General features: G+C 30.6%; 2 protein-coding genes across 2 annotated transcripts; both read left to right on the top strand.

Moving 5' to 3' along the window:
* Positions 1 to 8,862: 8,862 nt before the first annotated feature.
* Positions 8,863 to 12,793, top strand: LOC109791499 (uncharacterized). Its single transcript, XM_020350796.3, has 2 exons — positions 8,863 to 9,399; positions 11,189 to 12,793. Exons 1-2 carry the CDS (start codon positions 9,059 to 9,061, stop codon positions 12,450 to 12,452), a joined length of 1,605 nt encoding a protein of 534 aa, XP_020206385.1. The 5' UTR covers positions 8,863 to 9,058; the 3' UTR covers positions 12,453 to 12,793.
* Positions 12,794 to 13,983: 1,190 nt separating this feature from the next.
* LOC109791503 (Ribosomal protein L35) lies at positions 13,984 to 18,075 on the top strand. The gene is made up of 4 exons (XM_020350803.3): positions 13,984 to 14,292; positions 14,436 to 14,539; positions 14,637 to 14,721; positions 17,700 to 18,075. The coding sequence occupies exons 1-4, from the start codon at positions 14,089 to 14,091 to the stop codon at positions 17,787 to 17,789; spliced, it is 483 nt and encodes a 160-aa protein (XP_020206392.1). The 5' UTR covers positions 13,984 to 14,088; the 3' UTR covers positions 17,790 to 18,075.
* Positions 18,076 to 22,651: the final 4,576 nt, after the last annotated feature.

Here is a 22,651-nt window from a genome sequence, read left to right as displayed (position 1 = left end):
AAAACAGCCGTACATATACTTTTAAAATGTGATATAAAAATAATAATGGGAAAGGGTACTCCTACTTCATTCATGTGATGAAGAGAGATTAAAAAAAATGTCTATAAATTGCTGCGAAATTTGTGTAAGAATAGTATGACGCCAAAATATAGTACTTAGCAGGAACAGAAAGCAATGAATTTCTTGCGTACACTTAAAGCTGATAAAACTGGCAATGAATTCTCTATACATCTGAATTTCTGGCATAGCTTTCAATGGATCCTCACTAATGTTTTTGGCTTCATGCATATTAAGAAGCCCTTACATGGCATCCAACTTCTGAAACAAATCATCACCATAAAAAATAAGTAAGCAACAATTATAAATATAATTAAGCAGATACATGGACATCTAGCAAAAGAATATTCATAAGGTGATTAATAAATAGAGCAAGAGCCAACGTCATAGGTCATAAATAGTTAAGTTAATTGCTATTACTCACTTCTCTTTCATAACCATAGGCAGGTCCAGCCCAGCCCATTCAATAACTTCTTGAAACATGTGTAACATAGTTTTTCTTTTTGTTTGACCTTCACTTCGTCGATAATATTAACATAATGTATACATTCACCTTGATCTCAAAATGCTGTTATATTAGTTCTTCAAACAAATAAACTGTCAAATAAATTTTTGGAAATGCAAATTGACATTTATTAATATATATTTAGAAATCAAAATGATAATAATTAAATAATTAAATTCAAGAACTTATTTGATATTCTAAAGACTTATTTGATTTTTCTTTTAATTTCAGATACCAATATAACAACATCTTCTAAATTTAGGAACTAAAGTGAATAATTACTCCATTAACATATTTAAAGAAAATGAAATCCCAGAAAGAGCAGTGCATTGAGAAATTGATTTAAGTTCTTGATGTTTGATCAGTCTAGCTACATTGTACATCCATTTTTAGCACAAATCCTACCATAAATTTGTTCATGTTTGATCCTTATTATATATGTTGCATGTTTTCTTAATCCATATCCATGATCACAAGCATGTGGAAAATAATTTTAAAAAGTTGATTATTTAAAACATTTGATAACTAGCCAGCAACCATTAATTGCTAAAAAAATTGAATTTTGCAACCAAGACTTTCTTCCACATGTACAACCTATGATGCATGCATTAGCATGGGAGCTTCCAAATTAGACTTTCTTTGGGTGGTCTAATAATTAGTTAGTTATTACTATTAGGCATGCATTTAGATTTAACCTCACTTTGATGTAGAGTCCAAGTCCAACTCTAAAGAAAGTACTGACAAATTTTTTGAAAGACGAAATAATAAGGGAATGCACGTTCTAGTAACATTATAGAGTGCGTGGTGCATTATGTTGGCTATTGAGCAACATAGAGCCCACAAAAAGGACCCTCAGCACTCAATTTCTCTCATAATTGATGTTGAAAACATGCTTGTTGGAACACATGATGAAGTTTAGTTCATAAGGTGAGACGAAACAAGAATTACGACCATGAGTTGAGTTTCAAATCGGACCACATTAACCGTTAAGACAGTACCCTGTCTGGTACGGTCATACCCTCAAAACCTCTTTATTCAAAGCCAATCTCTAAGTCAAGGATTATAAATCATTGTGGATATACATTGCCTACTGTTATTACTTATGTAATACTCTCTGTCTTGAACTTAAATATTTAGTCTTATGATTAAATACATTTTTATATTTAATGTGTTTGTGTGTGTGTATAATAATGACATAATTTCACTGCTTCTTGATTTTGGCTTAGACAATACAAAAATGTTGATTTCATATATGATTACAAAACGAGTTGTCAGACCAAAACAAAATAAAAGATTAAACACAACAATTTTATATATTTATTACATAATAAATTTGGACAAAAAGATTAAAGGATCCGTCAATTGGGCCAAACTTTTGTGAGTGTGAATGGATATTAAGTAACAATTATAAATTATAAACAATTTATTATAATTATAACAGTTCATATTCCCACCAAGTTGGAGTATAAGAAGAAAAAAAAAGTTGACCTTAGAGTACAATCATAAACAATTTATTTATAGTATAATTAACTAATAAGGTATAACTCTATTGATTGAATAAGATGTGTAATTATTATAAATCTCTTAGAATTAAGTTCAATTTCTATGGATTAAAAAAAATGTTGCCTCCAAATTGAAATATAAGGAAAAGAAATAAAAGAAAAAAAAAAGAGTTTTAACTATATTTATAACCCTTTACACTCCCTCGAAGCTAGAATATAAGCAAAAATAAAATAATACTTGTATATGAATCTTGAAGAAATGAGGAAAATAATACTTATAAAAGTGTGATTTTTTTAATTTGTATTTTAGAAAAAAATTATTTTCTATAACTAAACGTAGTCTTATATTATGAGACAAACCATTATAAATTACTGTATATATTTTATTTTTAGATTTAAATATATTTTTAAGTTTAAGATAAATTTGTTTATAGTCTTTTAAATTTAAAATTAGTCTTTTTAATCTTATGATTTCAAAAAAAAAATATTTTTTAAATTTGAGGAATAAAAATAAATTTATACTAAATTTGATAAATTAAAAACATATTTAAATATTTTTTATGCATTATATTTTCTGATGCTAAGGGAGTTAAACGTCTGACAAAATTAAGAAGTGTTCTTAAATAAGTTTTACATGAAAGGAGTTTTTCATATAGGACTATACATTTGTCTGTCTCCTATTCTTAAAAAATTGTGAGAAGATTCTAAGAAACAAAATTCACACCCTTATATTTTTCCCTAGTTAGAGTCAAATATCATAGCTCCAAGACATGCATGGACAATCTTGAGAACCAACTTGCTTTTAAAGAAGTTCCTATTCACAAGAGGTTATCAACATTCTAATTATACTTATTAGAGAGATAGGATGGAAACGTTTACTCAAAATTCAATATCTTAATTAATTCAAATGAAATAAATTATCTAAAAAAATCCGTATTCAAATATAAAACTAATTTCGTATAATTAGTTAAATAATATTAATTAAAAATTTACAATTAATTATTAAAATAAACTTACAAACAATCCAAAATTTACAATTTTGATAAAAGGAGCACTTTTTTTTTTGTTTCAATTCAAGGATAAATCAATGAATATTTTTTTTCATTACCAAGAAGTATTCTCATCAAACACATGGACAATCTCCTTTGAATGTTTGACAATCACAAAATAATCGGACAAACTTAAGTTTTCTATATTCAAAAGTCAAGATTTGAACTTCAATCGATTAGTTAAGCAATCTGAGCCTCTCGCAACTAGTATCAACCTAAGTTGATAATCGATTGACCATCTATAATATTTTATTTTGGTAATCAAAGTTAATCCATTTAATAATTAAAATTTGAAAAATGTTATTATCATATTTTAGACTTTATTATTATTATTGTTGTTATAAACTAAGGTATTCTTTAACTCACATCTTAGGAGTAAACTTTTAATATATTGTGATCTGTTTAAGGGGGGGGGGGGGGGGGGGGGGGTTAACCTCGCCTAACAAATATTTTTCATATTATGATGCATTATTATTATAGTTTCATATTTATGACATGTTTTTTCTCACATGTACTTTAGAAAATCTACTTCAATTTGAGACCAACCCTTTTTGCTATATTCAAACTCTGCTAGTTATAATTATTTTTTTTCTTGAACTCATCACTTTTGAATGTTTAAAATCATTCTTAAAGGTGCCTTTGATATACTAAAAAAATTTTCATCTCCGAGAATCATGATTCATGAGAAACATAAATTTGGGAATCTTGATTTTTAGAAATGATTAAAACTAATCTGTTTGGTTGGCCATAAATACTTTTGAAAATGGTTATAAATATTACCTATGAATCAAATATTATTACTACATGAAATACAAAAATAAAGTTAAAATGATAATTTATCAAAGTAAAACTTTTTATTTAATTCGTGATTGTTAGATTCTAACCCCTCTCATAGAAATTTTTTTGTGAGAAATATAAGTAAAAACCATTATCAAGAAACCATGATTCCTGAAAATAGTATTTTTTTTTAATTGATAATCAAATGTTGACAACTAACTTTTCCAACTTCAAGTTTTTAAAAAAGTAAAATAAATCAATGTACCAATTGCCTCCTAAAAGTTATTTGATTTTTATCTATTTTTATATTATACATTAAAGTATAGGTTTCATGCATTTCACACATTATTTTTGGAGTTCGTAAAAATTATTTTTTCTACTTTATTAAAATAGTTTTCTTTATTTTTATTTGTGTACTTAATTTCCTTAATTTTATATCTTTTCTTTTTCATAAGGGTTGTATTTTCTTTAGATAGTTTGCATTTGAAACACAATTGAACATTAAGTATGTCATTATCTCAACATGATTTTATAGTTTGATTGGTCACATTGTGGGGATAAAATTGTTAAAATTGGTCTGATTATAATTGTTAAAGTGGGTAACCCAACTCGACCCAACACGAGTTGGACAATAGGTGGACCAACTCGGCATGGCTCACCTTTAAGGGAGCTTAAAAAAATCAACCTAGCTCGACTCATCACAGGATGGTGGATTGAACGAATTGACTCACTTAAATTAGTTTTTTTAAGTATTGAACTATATAAAAATATATATTATGATTGTATATTTTAAAATTACAATTATCTTATCAAATAGGACAAATAAAATGTTAAAAAGGAGTTAGATATAATTCGCAACCAATTTAGTCAACTTATAAAATCAAAGTTGTTACATAAAATATTGACAAATAATATCAAATTGACACTAATTATTACAATTCACAACTAGTATGTACAAAATTTAGTCAATGATATAAATGTATAATCATATAAATTAACATTTGAAAATATAAAAAGCAAAATAAAAAAAATAGAAAATAAAAGTAAATTAGGTTAATTAACTCGTGAGCCAACCTAACTCACCATGGGTTGACTCATGGTAAGTCGGGTCAAATTTTTCTTATAATTAAAATGAGTTAAAATTTTCTGGTCCAACTTGACTCAAACCCATGATGACCGGACTAACTCACGAGTTTTAACCCACTTTGCTAACTTTAGGTTTGACCCATTGGCCAAACTGGGCTAGGCTCATTATTTTTAGTAGGGGTGAGCATGTACCTACCTACTACCCATCCAAACTCGACTTATTCGTAAAAGAAAAACTAATTGTTGGATGGGTGCAATCGAATAACAGGTAAAGCGGGTGAATGTTTTGTTTTAGATGATTTCAATAAGTCTAACTTGGTTTAAGAAATTTAGTTTTATTAATGATCGAACTCGACCAAAATTAAATATTACGTGTAAGAAAAAATTATGTTGCATTTTAGCATTTAAAGTTTGAGTAGACAACACATAAAGAGTGATAATAATCTTATAATTATGATTTGACTCGAGACTATGCAATGATAGTACACATGTAAGTTGTATCACTTTCTTATATCTAGTCCTAGGCAAAAATTTTCGGTCAATTCGAAATCGACCAGGCTGACACTTAGATTTGATGAAGAGAATTGCTTCTCATAGATTTTAGATTTTTCTGGGTGTAAACTTTGGGTTCAAACGGGTTTAAATGGTTGGGCTTGGTGTTGGAATTTTCTCATATGATACACTTGAATTCGACCACTCATCTTCTTCGTCTTCATCTTCATATTCTTCATCGTTGAGCGTCTTCATCTTCTTCTATTTCTTTTATTTTCTTCTATTTCACTTCACAAACATCCTATTCTCTTCAACCTTTCTCTAACATGGCCACCGTCGTTGAGAAGCTCCCCGTTCCCTACTTTAATTGACGACAGTGGTGATGTAGAGATTTAAAACTTTAGCAATTTCCTCCAATGAAACAGTGACGATAGAGACCAACGAAGGGTAATGATGGAAGGCAGCACGAGACACGAGAGAAAACTTATTAAATTGAAGAACCCAATCAATTAACCTGTAACCCGCAATGATTGAACTCATAAAAAACCAAGACCTTCATTAGTCAGAGATGACTCTTGATATTTTTTAATCGATTTCGAACAATTTCAAAGATTTTAATGTGAAACCGGGCATGACCCACTGATGATGCTGAAACCTACCTATATAATACATAGTATCAAGGCTAAGCACAAAAGTTTATAGCCATCTTAAATAAACATGATAGCTCATGCAATCATGTTTCGAAAAAAAGAAATTACTAGCTCAATTATTAGGCATAATTAACCTTATTCTAATATAAAATGGTTATTCGAAGAAATCACATGAGTGACAAGAAAAAATACAACAACTATAAAAGTAACATATTTATCATCAATAAAAGGAAGTTATTAACAATGTTTAAGGATCTTTTGTATTTTAAATTTAAATAAATTTAATAATATCTCGTTTAGGGGCGTTACAAAAATCGTTACCCAGCAACACATATGATTGACTCACTCACGAGTATCATAAAAATATTAAATATTAATTTTATAAATAAAGTTTTTATAATTAAAAAATAGCTTGGTGAAAATAAATAAAGTTAAATATTACACTTCAGTATAATTTTGTTTTTATTTTTTATTCCTTAAAAAAATGACTAACATTCTTAAAGTTTTATCAGCTATTGTATTTCATGCGATAATTTGAATATCACTTATATTTAAAATAAATATACGAGATAAAACGAAAAAAAAAAGAGTTCTGAAATGAGCGAAAAATAAAACCAGAGCATAATTACATAAAAATAATATTTATGCCCACCTATAAATAGTAACTAGCATCAATGAATAATATTTATGCCCAACTTAATAATTTTGCACACCTATAAACAAAACTAATATTTTGTTATTAATCATCACACGGTAATAGGTTATATAGCCATTGATAATTCTTCCTCAAATTATCTAATACAGGATTTCATTAATTTGCAATAATGACAACAGATAATATGTTAATAATCAATAAAAACAAAAACAAAAAGGATAAATATTCATAATTTTTCTTCAAACTTTGTGTATATTTATAATATGAATATTATAGTGTACGATTATTCACTTACTAATAATAAATAATCACTCAACAGTGACAATCTTTTATATATCTTTATTTTATATACTTATTGTAGAACTTCATTAATGACTGTTCGACAAAAATAATAATCATTCACAATTTTTTCTTTCTTAAATTCAGGTATCTACATCGGATTTTAATAATTGACTACTTAATAAAAACAAGTGTTACTTATCAACACAAGTATCAATTATTATTAATTTATCTATAAGGGTATTTTCCTGTTTAATAAAAATTAATAATCATTCTCTCAAAAATAATTCTATGCATGTCTATAAGGGCATTTTATGCATAATTTTGTGACAGTTTAGTAAAAGTTACTAAACCTTGAACGAGTCAAAACATTTTTAATCCAGTAAGCCTAAGTTGGGTCATTAATTTGACCGTTTGATGAGAAACCTGTAATGTGACTCCAAATGTGCACGGCTACATCAGTTTAGTTTTATTCATAAAGTACGGAACAAGCAACACGACAACACGAAAGTGTATAAATTTAATTTTAAATTATTGGATGTATTTAACTAAAATTTATATTTAAATTAATTTTAACCACGTATTTTACATTTAAACGTGTGTTACGCTGTGTGAAATTAATTTTAAATAATAAACACAAAGTCTACATAGACATGGTGGTATTTAACTACTATTATTATCATTACTGATGGTGCAAGAAATTAAAACTAGAATTGGCTGCAAGCATCAAGTGAGATTTTGTTAAACTATGTAATTGGACAGTATCTGAATACCTGTAATGTAATTTTGCACAAATTAAGGTGACAGAATCTGGCAAGGTAAGAAGACACCACAGCAATTATTTTTTAATTTACGACGAACGAACCTGTGGCTGCCAGTTGAGTATCCATTGCAATAACTAATATGTCCAAATAATAATATGCAGCTCATAGATTATGGGTTACATATATCAACTAGTCTAAAACATTAAAAAAAAAAAACACTCTCAACATTTTTCTAAAGCAACCTCACTCATATATACGTTCGTAATATAGAGTATATTGAAAAACACTCTCAACGTTTTTTCAGAATAGTGTCATTCAGTCTAACTCGAATATTATTTACAGTAATGTCACTCTGAGTAACTTTTATACTATTATTTTAAGAAGTGAATTAAGTTTAATTTAATCTAATAAAATTAATTTGTAACGTAATATTTTTTTTTTCACTCGTATACATTATATTGTCGTCTATTAGTTGATGTGAAATATTAAAAAAATAAAATAAACTATATATTGATAGTATAAAATAATTTACATTATCATAAATTATTATAAATGATAAATTTATTAATTTTTATGATAATAATATTAAAATTTATACAAGTATTAATTATTTATATATTGAGTCTATTCATGACTTAAATAAGTTAAACTATATATAATTTAAGTTCTTTAACTCAAATTCAATTTATTTAATTTATAAATTAAATTTTAAAAATTAATTATCAAATTAAATTTCAAATCAGATAGATTTATTGTTAGTCCTAAATAAGAGATTTCCGGTCCATACTTAGATTCCAATTCAGATCTTTGTGTGATATAAATTAAAATTATATCCTTACCAACCCATACACCAACTTTGGTTGTTTATCTTATTGTTTCCTGAGGACCAAGTGTCCTCTTTAGATGAAATTTATATGTATATATTTATAGGAAACGTTCCCACGCCCAAAAATGTAACACTGTAGGGACGTTTCCTTGTTTTGTAACGTCTTCACTGTGCTGATATTTTATCAATTCCCTAGAGACAAAAGAAAATAAAGTAAGGTCAAAAATTATAGTAATATATACTTTCACGCCCTAGAAAGTTTCATTAGCTGTGCACAGTTGCACACACACAACACACACCAAACCAAACCCTCTAGTTAGCCCCTCCCTAGTGTGTCTGTCACCTTTGTTAAACGTTCCAACTCTTTTTCTTCTCTCTTCCCTCGCCATTACTCTCTCTGACACCACTGCTTCGTGATGAAAGAGGTTACGGTTGAAGCTGATGGAGGCCAAGGAGGAGCACAAGGTGTGCAAGAGAAAGGCACCGTGAGGCCAGACATACACAACAGGGCCATGAAAATTTTGAGGGCAAGAGAGCCCTACAATAATGGCTATGAAGAAGTTGGAGAGAAACCCTCAGGTTTTGAAGTCATGGGGTGGTACCTTTATGAGTTTTGCTTCTACTTTGTTCAAACTGTGCTTGTTCCTGTTGTCTTCCCTCTCATTATCACTCAGCTACAGCCCCTCTCCTCAGATTCACTTCAACAATGGGCCAAGACTCACCCTGGAAAACACTGCTCACAAAAGGAAATTCATCTGTAAGTCCACATTTCCATTTTTCTTCTTTTTTGGTTAATTATTTGGGAAAATAAAAATTAGATTTTTTTTAAAAAAAATATGGCCATGTTTTTTCGCTACCAATAGTACCACTAACTGTCATTTTTTTAAGGAAAAAAATTGGTTACTATGTGTTTTATCTTCTGCGGTCTTGATCTAAGCTAGTTTATGTGTTTTGGCGTTTTGGGTGTTGCAAATTTTTTGAAAAGGTTGTTTCTTGTAGTGGGTGGTGGCCATGGATGGTATGAGAAAAAAAGGTTTTTTATTTTAAAAACTAGGCAGCGTGACAAACTGAGCATAGGGTTCCATTATGTTTTTCTTTTTGTTTTTTTGAAAAAAAATATTATTTTCGAGCCGTTTGGTTCCACTATAGTTCGCCATCATGAAAAGCCGTGTCCTTTGTGGCTTTCTTACAATTCTACTTTACTCTTACTCTACTCAAGATTTAAGATTCCTTTTTCAAAGCAATTCATTACCCATCGGACATCAACCCCATTTATTAACTATGCTTCTATGTCGACCTTTGATGTACAAAAAAAAAAAAAAAAAAAAAACTAAAGCCACGCCCTTGGCCAAAACAAGAGAGAGAAAGAGAGTAAAAATCTATGCTTTCCCTCCTAGGGAGTACCAAAATGTTTGTCGGACTCTCCCAAAAGTCATCTCTCACCTTTTAAACTTTTAATAAGATATCCTTGATATTATCCACAACGGTAAAATTATGCATTATATGCCGCGTTACTCAACTTAAAAACTATTTTTAGCTTTTACAAAAAAAATATTTACACTAATCATTTCTTTAACATTAAGATCTACCATATGATACTCCTACATACATAATAGATTTCACATTAAAAATAAGAGGAGTATATGATACACAAGTATGTACTAACTTAATAAGGCGCAACGTGAATTCTTGCCTTTTCGAAGCATTGGCCATCCGTTTTGTAAAATACTTAAAAGTTAAATTAAGTCGTTGTCGGTAGTTAGCTCACGTTGGTTATGATATGATAGCCAGTTTAACGACAATTCAGAGTGCCGACAGCATGAAACTGTTTCTACGCTTTATCCATGCATTTTTGTTTTTTAAAACATAAGTGCTTCCACCAAGAATTAACTGTTTCTTTCTTCGTGTACAATACAAATCAAACACAGCCTTAAGGTCAATGTTCCCAAACGAAAATACAGTACTCACTGCAGGATTACTATGTAACTACAGGAACTAAGCCAAGATACAGTAATCACTATATGTAAATAGTTCTCCCCATGTGCATTTGCATGTTCCCAAAGTTCCAATTAAAACCATGCCAGCATTCCCATAAATTGCAGGCAGTTTATGTGTGCACGCAGAAGCATGATATTTTGTGCCAACATATTAAGACAACATTAATTTAAGGGGCAAACTCCGTTTTTCACTTGTGATCCATTCACAAATAGTCTTTCTACAGTAAATTTGTAGTATTTTATGATAATCTTATCTTGAAAATTATATAAATTATGATTTCTAATCTATTGAGTTGTTAAATTCCTTTCTTTGATGCAATACATGAAAATTGAGGAGAAAACTTATATGTAGTATTGACGGTATTGTTTTTCGATCACAATTGAAATTTTACTTAAACAATACTTATGGTAAAAGATTCCATTAAATTTCAATTTTAATCAGATAACAGTATCAACGGTGCATACTATATTGAAGTTCTGTCTAAAAGTTAAAACACTAATTTAAATTAGAAGCATCTAACAAAGTTGAGATATGTTGTGAAAATGCAGGTATAGCAAACTGACAAACCACACCATAAGAACAAGTGGTGGATCAAATTTCTCATCCTTGGAGTGGACATCAATTGCATGGGCCACAGGGCTAGCCTTGGCTGCTCCAATTCTAGGATTCGTCTCGTTCCACCTCGATGGCCACTTCCCAAAGCTGATCCTAGCATCAGCCACAGGCATAGGAGTCTTCTTCTGCCTCCCAGCAGGCTTCTTCAAAGTCACAGCCATCTTCATTCCCTACATTGCAGGCATTGTAGCAGCCAGCACAGTGGCCACAGCTGCTCACACCCACCACCTAGGCCTCATGATCCGCTGCTTCACAGGACCAACCCTCAAGAGAAGCCAGTTCTCCATCCGGCAAGCCGTCTCCAGCAGACTCTCCCTCCACGCCACCGCCGCCGGCTGCCTTGGCGCCGCCATAATCTCCTCCTTCACATACCACATGCTCCGGGAACTCAATGACAACGACCGTGACGTCATGAGCCTTTGGGTGGTTTCCATCTTCAGTGGCCTAATATGGTTGGTGGGGGTGCTCCACATTGTCACAGCCATAAGCAGAACCACTGATTCCATCTCATTCTCCTCCAGGTTGCACCCTTTTTCAATCTTCAAATACCCTCACGCAGTTGGAGGCCTTGCAGGGGTGTTCCTCTCCTCGTTCACCACCATGTCGATTTTCACTGGGGGAGTTATCTTCATAGTGGGACAACTCTGCATTAAGCCACTTCACTTGCTATATTTCTGGCTAACATACTTCCTTTTCCCTCTTGTTTCTTTATCCCTGCTACAACCCTTGTTGCACGTGATCAAGATGAACTCTGTGAAGATGCAAATCGTGGGGTTCATCTTGTCGTTGTTGTCATCAGGGTTTGGATTCTACTACGGACACAGCCACTGGAAATGGGGCCACTTGGTGCTGTTTGGTGCAATTCAAAGCACAGCCACGGGGGTTTTGCATGCTTTTGGGAGGCTATTGGTGTTGGACTGTGCTCCCTCGGGGAAAGAAGGTGCGTTCTCGATCTGGTACGCGTGGATGAGAGCTGCGGGGTTGTGCGTGGGGTTCACGGTGGGGTCGGTGGCGCCGGGGCGCGTTAGGACGGCGTTCGGGGCGGCGTTTTGCACGGCCATTGCCGGAATCGTGGTGCTGCTGTTCGGGAACATCAGTGACGTGGGTGGTGCTGTTGCTGCGGGGCACGTGAGGGAGGAATGTGAGAGGAGTTCGGGTGTGACTGGCTTGGATTCAAAGGAATCTGCACGCGTTTGAATGATGGTGGTGGAGATTGGAGGATGTTGTTATTATTAATATTATTATTATTGTTGTTGTTGCTGTCTTGTGCGTTATGATATGATTCTTTGCGAATGGTGCATGCAAGAGTATAAGGTTTCATTTTATGATGATTGATTTTAGATGTATTTTCTGGTAGGTAATTGCTGCTGTTGTTGTGCATGCATGCATATGTTTGGTCTCTGTTGAGGATTTGGGTGCTCATGGCCTGTGTAACTGTCTTATAGTATTTTGTCATATTTCTTTCTCTTATACCCTAAAACACCTTTCCTGCTCCTGCAATTGCCTAATCTATGTGTATGATTCCTGCCATTTAAATATTCTTTAGGCTTAATGTTTTTTTAAGCTTTGATTTTAGTTAGAAATTCCATACTTTTGAAAGTGGATTTTTGATCTATCTCGTGAGTATGTCAAAAGATTCCGGTGTTTACTAGCATATGTCAAAAGATGCGTCTTCCGAGGTATGAACATGGAAATAGTTTTAGTTAATTTTTTTTTTAAATTGAAGTAGCTAATTATTGCTTTTTATGATTTTGTAATTGATTTTAGTAGAACTGATGGCTATTTGAACCGCATTTTTATTTGTCTTGTTTAAACACCTTTTCAAGCGTGCTTTTGGTTTTGGGTGAATTCATTTACAATTTTTTTTTAATAATTTCTTGATAGAATTGTTGAATTCATTAATTATTACCGTCTTGACTAATTAGCTTTAATAAGATTTTTCCTGTTAAATGATATATATTTTTTTTCATCCAGAGTTTAAATACTCGGAAACCTTTTTAAAGAATTCAAATTCAGTTCACTCTGACCAATGTGATGGTTATAATGTAGAATATGTTAACGAAATACTCGAGTGTAGACTTAAATACACTAATTAATCATGTGGGGATTATAAGTAACATTTTATTTTTGGTAGTTAGCTAAAAATAAACTTGATAACACATTAAACCTAATACATTAAATGAAGCTCGTTAAATAATGTCACAATTTATCAAGAGTCCCAATAAAATTTAGCCAATGTAAAAAGTATTGATAGGATATATCGTAACATTTATCTTAATTATATTATTTTATATATGTCAACCCGCACTGTATTTTTGGTGTGGGTGTATAGGTTTTGATTTAAGATTTTATTTACATTTGAGAATGATAATTATTTTTAAAATATTTAAAGATTTTAAATTTAATATTCATACCATTATAAATATTTTTACATCATTAACTAATTAAAAATATAATAATTTTACTGTACATAATAATATAGAATTAAGGGATAGTAAAATAATTATACTAGAGCATAATTTAGTTAAATTAATATTTTATTTAAATAAATAAATTAATATTAACAAAAAGATATTTGAAGTTAATTATTTAATTATACTGTCCACCCCCATCGTATTGGGCTCCATTTATTCAAATTTCAAAAGCACGGTGTGAAACAAGCAACAATAAGGCCCAAATAAGCCCACATCTTCATTGAAAAATGAAAACAAAAAAATATAATTAAAAAAAAAACTCCATCCCCAAATTGAAGAGGGAAAAAAAAAAAACACCTTTGGTTTTGCAATCGCAGATTTTGGTTCGATTGCGCAGTGGAAAATCAGTGAAATCACCAATGCTTCGTGGCTTGACGAAACTTCGTTGTTTCGCCGTTCAATCACGGCAAGTTCTACCACCGCTTTCTTCGCGGCGTCTCCTCCACCACTTGCCGCCGCCGCCGCCGCCGCATCCCCTTCTCTCTGCTTCCACTTTCCGCGCTTCTCCTCCTTCCTTCATTTTCTCCTCATGGCCTCTCCACGCATCTCGCCTTTCCCCTTCCGTAAGTCCTTCTTCTCTGCCGTTTCATATCTGAGAATCAAATATTAAAGCCACACGCATTTTGACTCTTAATTCTGTGAATTTCGTCCTTTTTGAGTTTGTTATTACGATCGTTAATTTGATAGCAGTTTAATTTGTGTATAGTTCGTTCAAGTGCGGCACGTGTCGTCGAGGGAACGAAAGCTCAGGAGAAAGCCAATGACTCCAACCGTTTCCAAGATTAAGAAACCCAAAATGAAGTCTTATTCGTGAGTTTCATCTTCGTTACTGGTTCAGCCTTTTAGTGTGTGCTGTTTTTATTGTGATTTTGTGGAATAAGTGGTTTTACTTACTGTGTTTGAGCAGGTCTTACAAGTCCAGATTCAGAACAATGAAGGATGGGAACATCAGGCGCTGGAAGGAGGGCAAGCGTCACAATGCTCATTTGAAGGTTCAGTTCTTTTCTTCGACTTTATAAGCTCCTGATGATGTGTGTTAGCGACCCGTTTGGGTAAATTTCTTCGTAAGTGTTTATAGGAAAAGAAAATATCAAGTTAACTTCAACTTTTATAGAAACTCTTTAATCTAAGGTGCTTAAGTTAATTTTTAACTTACGAAGGAAATTTAATTCATTTGGTTTTTTATTTTCTTCTCGTGTAAGTGTTTCTATTTCTAGTGAAATTTATCCAAACAAGCTCAATGTGATGATTTGTTGAAGCATGAGTTTGTTAGTGGTTTATCTAGAATCATTGAAAATTCTACTGTTCTATCTGTGTGAATTGCCAAATAAATAACATCACACTCATTTCCAAAATTTCCATCTCAACGTTTCATGAGTTACGAACAAATGACCAAAGTCCATCTCGACTAAGTTATTGAATCGATCATATTCACAGTGAACGCTGCTATCCGTCCTTATCAAGTTTCCTGTAGGATGTAGCATTTGTAGGACATTAAATTACTTTCTAAAGTCCTTAAATTAATATGTCAGGACCTGTCAAAATAATAGCTTAGCTGTAACAATGTTTTTTTTTAATCGCTCACATTGACAAATTTCTTTCAGAGTAGTGAGACTATTTTTGAAAATTGAAACCGTAAAAGTTGTAGGACTATTGGCTGGATTATGATTTGGATTTCATCATTTGCAGAAAATAGAGCTACCTGTGTTTCCTTAGGATGCACGGTTGTGAAATTCGACTGGATGATGAGGAAGTAATTGTAGTATTGGTATGCTTGTACATAAAGCATTAGCAAGCATTTGAAAAATATATATGCAAAATAGTCATGTAAGTGGCACTGGTATTTGTTGTGGGCATATGCTTTATAGGCAATCCAGCATGATTGCACTCATGTATAAATATTATAAAACATGATATGTCAAAGAGCAAAATAGTTGCATTATATTGCCCTTATTATGGGTAAGTTCTGTGATTGATGTTGCGGTATGTTATGCATAACATGTTTCCTATTATGTCATCATAGCTGTTGGGGCAGTTGGAAATTGGCACCCTGCTGTTGGTTGATGATATAGAATTTAGATGGTTAAGAGAGAGAAAGAGGGGAATAACAGAACAGAGAGGAAAGAGAGGGAGAAGAGAAACATAGATCAGGGAAAATGTTCACTTTGTGATTATCATTTCAGTCTATCTATATTCACTTTGTCTAAATGCCATGCTTTATTTTTAGGCAGCTGCCCAACAGCCATAAAATTCAAACTAACAGTAGCTGACTAACATTCTTTTCTTATTTATATTTACATATTGACTGACCATGACGAGTGACTACTAGCTGCCTCCTTGTGCTGCTTTTTTCTCCACAATATGGTCACTTGACATAAATACTAACATTTTTGTGGTCATTGCCTCATTGATATACTTCTGCAACAGTATTTGTTAACTCCCCTATCAGCTGTCTGCTGAGAATAACGATGTTATGAGATGTTGCAGTACAAAATCTGCTCACATAGTTCATTTAGTTATAAAAGTCAAGCTCAACTGTATTACGAATTGTATTGTGTGTTTGGAACTTTGCATTAGTATAAGTTGGGTGGAAAAAAAAAACTATAATCATAATGTTATTTGTTTGCATGTAAATACATCAACTTTTACATGTCCATTGAGCATTACATAAATTCCACTATACTACTCCCTCTATTTTGTAACAAGTGTCACATTTGAAAAGAAAAAAAAAGTCCCAAAATAAGTATCATGTTCCACGACGGTGGCATAGCTGACTAAGTCTCTTTGCTCCTACTAGCTAGAACCTGGGTTCAATTCAGCTTCCCTCGTATTTTATATGCTTCTATACGAACTTGTGTTGAAGATGGGGTAGATGATCCGTAATCCCACTATAAATCCTTAAAGAGGTTGGTGGTTTGCTCTAGCATTGCATGAAGTCGTGTTTTGCCTTAATCTAAACTTCTACTTTACCAAAAAAAATGTATTTTTAATTACACCCCCCCCCCCCCTTTTTTTTTTTTTTTTTTTTTTTTTTTTCCATTTATACTTATAATTGTTTTAAAAAAAATGATTGTTGTGTTAATCATTTCTTGTAAAGAATATTAATAAGGTTAATTTTGTAAAATCATTATTCTTTTTCATCCATTTATAAGCTTTTTTTAGTTTGTTTAAAACAACCTAGGAGTATACTTGTTATGAGATGGAGGGAATATTTATTTTTAAAAAAAATTATTGAACCTATCTAGTAACACACATCAGATTCTTTTGCATGGTTCATGTAAATTAGAATTTTAGAACTATGTACTTAGTCCAAAAGTAATATTTTTTCTTGAGAACAATGCAGGGAAAACCATTTGAATTTTGCACAATTTGTTGATCCAACTCCTGGTTTTGACTTGGAAAAATGTACGTGTGATAAAAGAAGTGGTCAAATGAGTGGAGTTATTTTCTTTCATTAACTAGCATATGAGAAAATTCTATGGGTGAATTTCTATTTTTATCCATATTTGCTGTCTAATAAATGTCAATTGGAAATTCAGAATACATTGTGCAAGCAATTCAAAATGCGTAATGGCGGCAACAAAAAATATATGTATATCTTTAATACGGAGTTTGTACTTAGTGGGGACATTTTGGCCTCCAATTCACTCCATATGGGTATGCTCATGCTTCTAGAACAAGAATCCTAGTATTGTAGTTATACGTGTTTGTTTTACGCAAATATCACTTTCCAAGGCAAATTGAATGCCAATCCCACCATGAAATCAAACACGGCCTTAAATGTCTTGTATGGCCCTGGAGCTCGAGTAGTCGACTCTCATATACCAAAGGCCAAATCTTATCAATGTTGATTGAACAAAATTCTCTCTCAGTAGTCAGCACTGTATTTCTGAATAGCCTTTAATTTTATTTGTATGAATTCTATCTCTACTGGTCCTTAAAACTTCTAAATTTGTGGTAAACTCTGCAGTCAAAGAAATCAAAACGTAGATTGAGGAAACCCGCTATTGTCCCAGCGGCTTTTGCTAAAGTGATGAAGAAGCTCAATTTTTCTGCTTAGACATTGTAAGTTGCTGCTGGGTACAGCAGGAAAGAGGATTGATCAGGTTTTGCATTTTAACTCTGATCATTTGTTCACTTTAACATTTTAGAATCTGTAGAACGAGCAGTTTCTTTGGTACAGTTAGAATTGGTAATATTTGGAGGTTATGCCTATTCAAAATGGCATGTTTTAGTGGGCAATGTGTGCAAATATTGTTAACATCCAGTGACTGATCATTGTTCCTTTCTTGTGATACATTCATTGGATTTGTCTTCAGTTTGTTAAAATATTTGTCTCTTGAATAGCTGTTGGTTGGGTCTTTAAGTAATAAGGATTAATTTAGATTCGAATATCTCTACTTCGTGTTCTAATTAGACGTGTTAGTGTGTTTCGGTTGGAAAAGGCTATTTTTATATATACATAAAGCAGAAACAAATTTTACAGTTAGCTATTTTCACCTTAGTCCCTTAGTGGAGCAATTTTTTTTTTTTTTTTCCTAAAAAAAATGAAGTCAGTTTATTTTTAAAGTAAATAACACTGTGTTCTTTCTTAAATTATACAAAGTTAATTTATGCCTTTTAGCAATCGTGTTGAGAAAACTTGAATATTTAGAAAATGAAGCAAACACTTTTTTTTTATTAAAAAATAAATTAATCATTTGATTTAACTACATTGCCTTAGACACTACGAATAGTGGGTCGTGTCTAAACAATAAGTTGTCATTTCTCATGGTAGGGAATTGTTGCAGATGTTAAACAATATGCAGCTTCCTGTTTGGATTCTCAACATACTGAGCCATATTTAGATAAAAAAAGTTTGCAAAAAATACTTCAAAAGAAAAAGATAAACATAAACATTGAATTAAATTTTTCTATAAACTGAAATCAACTTATGTATAAATTAAAAAATATTTTAGAAAAAATAAAATAAAAAGAATTTTTACAAACTAATTTATGTATAAATTAATTTTAATTTATAAAAAATTATTTATCAAAACAGATATCAAGTATGAAACACGCAAATCTGATTTCTCGTGGTAGGAGATCCACTTAGGAATGTTGTTAATGATAAAATAATATACATATAAAATATTTAGGCCGTTAATATCTTTTGATATATATTTAGAATATTTGTTATGTATAATCTCTTGATTAATTTCTTGATTTGTAATCTAATTATTATCTTAATTTGTAGTTAACTTCTATAACAACATAAAGTTATCTAGTTAATCTAATTTTTCTTGTATATAATGGAAAAACAATAGTTTAAAATAATGAATAAAAACATAGAAAATCAATTTTTTTCCTGAAATTTTTGTTCATATGGCATGTATCAAGAGTGGAATTAATTACCTTTATCATAAATTTTCTTATAGAAGTTTAATTTTCTTAAAATTTTGCTCCAAAAAACCCTCCCAATTCTTTTCGAACCCGATTGCTTTTATGCGTCTGTAAGGTGCCAAACAGGGACAGAAGATAAGGGGGGCCATGGTGATGAGTTACATTTATAGTGATTTTATTAGGAATCAAGAACTAAAGTGAGGAGAGGTCCTTGTGCTGAAGTAAGTTGGTACTAGATGGACTTACTTTTAATTGGCCCGTGTAAAGTGTCGGCCCAATTAAAAAGAACCTGCAAAAAAGTTACCACTATGACATGTAAAACATGAAGAAAAAAAAAAAGCATAAGATTAGGTATGAGAACAAAATAAACAAAGGCTTAACCTATAATCGGGTAATTTGTTGGAAACCAAGATTTTAAAATTATAAGTTAACTTAAAATATGTAAAAGCATTGTTACATTCCACTACAACAAAATTTATTATTAATGATAATTATTTAATGGCAATAATTTAATTTTCGCCGTATATAAAAATATTAATGACTAATATATAATAGCCACTAAAAATGTATTTATATTATTAGCGATAATTATTTATTAGAAAAAACTTAAGTCCCACATCGATTAGAGATAAGATAATTAAACAGTATATAAGGAGTAATAACTATCATCTTATAGGTTCATTTTATAGGGTTGACACCTAATTCACTATTCTAAATTGGTATCAAATCACCCATTGTTACCAAGTTCAATGGTGCTATAAAACAATTAGAGAACAACTTTCACCTTATAATTCTCACATCTCTTAAGAAACAAGACAATTAAAAAATATATAAATAAAAGACAACTTTGACAACTTTGACAACTTTCATCTTACAAATCACACATCGAGTAGAGATAAAAAAATATATAAGTTATGAATTTAGAAAAGGAAATTATAGGAATAATTTATTTAAAGTAAAGGAGACAATTGAAAAAAATAACTTTTAATAGCCTTTAAAATGACTACTAGAATTGCCACTAAAACAAATAAGTTTTCCGATAATTTAGTAGATTTTTACCGGCATTTTATATAAATGCGGTAATAGTATTAGCGACACTGAATACACCAGTCATTATTTAAATACTGGTAGAAAAATAATGGTCATTTATATGACCGCTAAATAATAAATTAATTGCCACAAAAAAACTAATTTTAGTATAGTGTTCATATGTCTTTTCTTCAATATGAGATTGATGAACCTTCCCGTTTATCTGATTCTACATGTTTCGTCTTTCAGTCCCAAATTCAGACTTTATGGACAATGGGCATCCATCTATCTTACTGTTACTTCATGGATCTAATCTCATTTCATTAGGATATGAATTAATAATTCATCAAAAGACCAAGTAATTCACACAACTTATGTAATTGTTTTCTATATTCTATTTTACGTTTAAGAACCATTATGTTAGGAATTTATTTCTAATTTCCATCAGTTATGTTTTGGCTCTATTAAGAGCAATAACTTGACGAGCTTGTTCTTATAAACACTATATATTTATAAATAAATGCATATGATATATTTATGAGAAATTTGAAATAATTAAATTAAAAAATAATTTATAAAAAAATATAATAGAATTTTAAGTTAAATATATTTTTAGTCCATCTAAAATGAACAAATTTTATTTTTGGTTCTTGTCATTGTTTTTTTACTTTTGATCCTTTAAAATTCAAAACTAATATTTTTAGTTGTTGTTATTATATAATCATTTTTAATTACTTATTTTTTATATTAAAAGGTGAAGTGATCATCTCAAGTGTTACCATGTTAAGAGATATCATATTAGTATGTGATACTTCTAAATATTTTTTAAGTCCTAAAAATAAATTATTTATCTATCTTAAAATCATCATTGATAAAAAATGGTAATATTAAATTTTAAAATGATGAAAATCAAGAAGAAAGAAAACTATTTTACAGGAAACAAAACCAAAATCTATCCATCATTTTACAAGGACCAAACATATTTTACAATGATGAAAAATAATGTTTACAAATTTTAGTAGAATGAAAAATAGAAGAAAAAAATTACAAAGAGCAAAATTAAAACTCATTCAACTTACAATGACTAAAATTATATTTAAGTCTAAATTTTTTTAAAAAAATATTACACAAGATACTTATTTGATAAATTTGGATTCATAAATTAAAGTTTCAATGTTACTATATTTTGATTTTTCCCTCCGAAAAAGTTAAAATAAAAAAAGAAGTATGAGAGTACAATTTCTATATTTTAATGTACAAAGTTAATATTGAAACAATTTTTCCTTTAAAAAAAAGTATGCATAAATGGGATTTAATCAATTTTTGTAGACTTAAAATCTTATTATTCAAAGTTATTAACCTTGTAACAATTTCTTCCCTCCCCAAAATGGTCATCCAAATGAGAGATGATTTAGTCAATTTTTGAAACTCAGGATAAGGGTTAAAAATACATTGTCTAATGGTTGAAATTATAAACACTTAAATATATTTTTATCTTTACAATTTATGTTGATTCTGTTTGTCATTCTATTCTTTGAAGTTGAAAGCCCAACCTAGTTATTTTTTTAAATTATATTGTATCATTCATAATTTAATGCTCAAATAACAATATGGTAAATAATAATCATGTATGATAATATATCTAGCAAGTGCATCTCTATAAGTCTTAGGATCAAGTTTTTACTGCTTCAATAAACTAGCTTTGTTATCTAACATGACTCCAACATCTTGGTACTTAGGAGATCCAATATATTTAATAATATGACATCTTAAATGATTCATACTTGAAATAGCTTTACATGTATACAATTTTCTACAACTATTACAATTTGTATTTATCCACCCAATCAACTAGACTAATCTTTTCATAATAATTTCATACATCAAAAGTATTAAGCTTACTTTTCTTAGTCTTTTCAGTATCTTTGTCTTGATCATTGATAACATTACTCTTGCTTTTATTATCAATAGTAATAGTAAAAGGATTAATAACAACAAAAGGTTGTCTCTTATTGTATTAGGTGGAGTTTCAAGGTATCCAAATCATCTTCCATACTATCAAAATACCATTAACATTCCTGATTGGAATATACAAAATTAAACAAGTTTACTCATTCTATTTACGATTCCCACAATGGATTATAAAGCAACAATGAACCAATATACTTAGTTCATTTCACAAGCAATAACAAGCCAAAATTTAATTCATAATTCTTAGTCCACACAACAAAAGCCTTAAAAAATAAAATAGCATATTTGGTATTTGGTAAGAGTTGGAACTCGGGGCACCAACAATAGATAATAAAACAACAAATGATAATTGAAATGAGACAAGAAAAATGTCATAACAAAAAAAGACTTATTAGTTAGGTAAATATATTTGAAGAGTTGAGCAAAAAAAAATTACATCATAAAGAAAAAGGTTTCTTACATAGTGAAGTGGTACCCCGTAATTCTGTGGTCTGAGTGATCATTGTGAGTCATTACAGTCACCCTGTGAGCACATGCTTG

This window comes from Cajanus cajan, chromosome 11 (assembly GCF_000230855.2).
Source record: "Cajanus cajan strain Asha chromosome 11, NIPB_CcT2T_4, whole genome shotgun sequence".
Classification (NCBI taxonomy): domain Eukaryota; kingdom Viridiplantae; phylum Streptophyta; class Magnoliopsida; order Fabales; family Fabaceae; genus Cajanus; species Cajanus cajan.
Note: the sequence above shows the minus strand (reverse complement) of the source record. Positions and strands in the feature narration are given on the sequence as shown.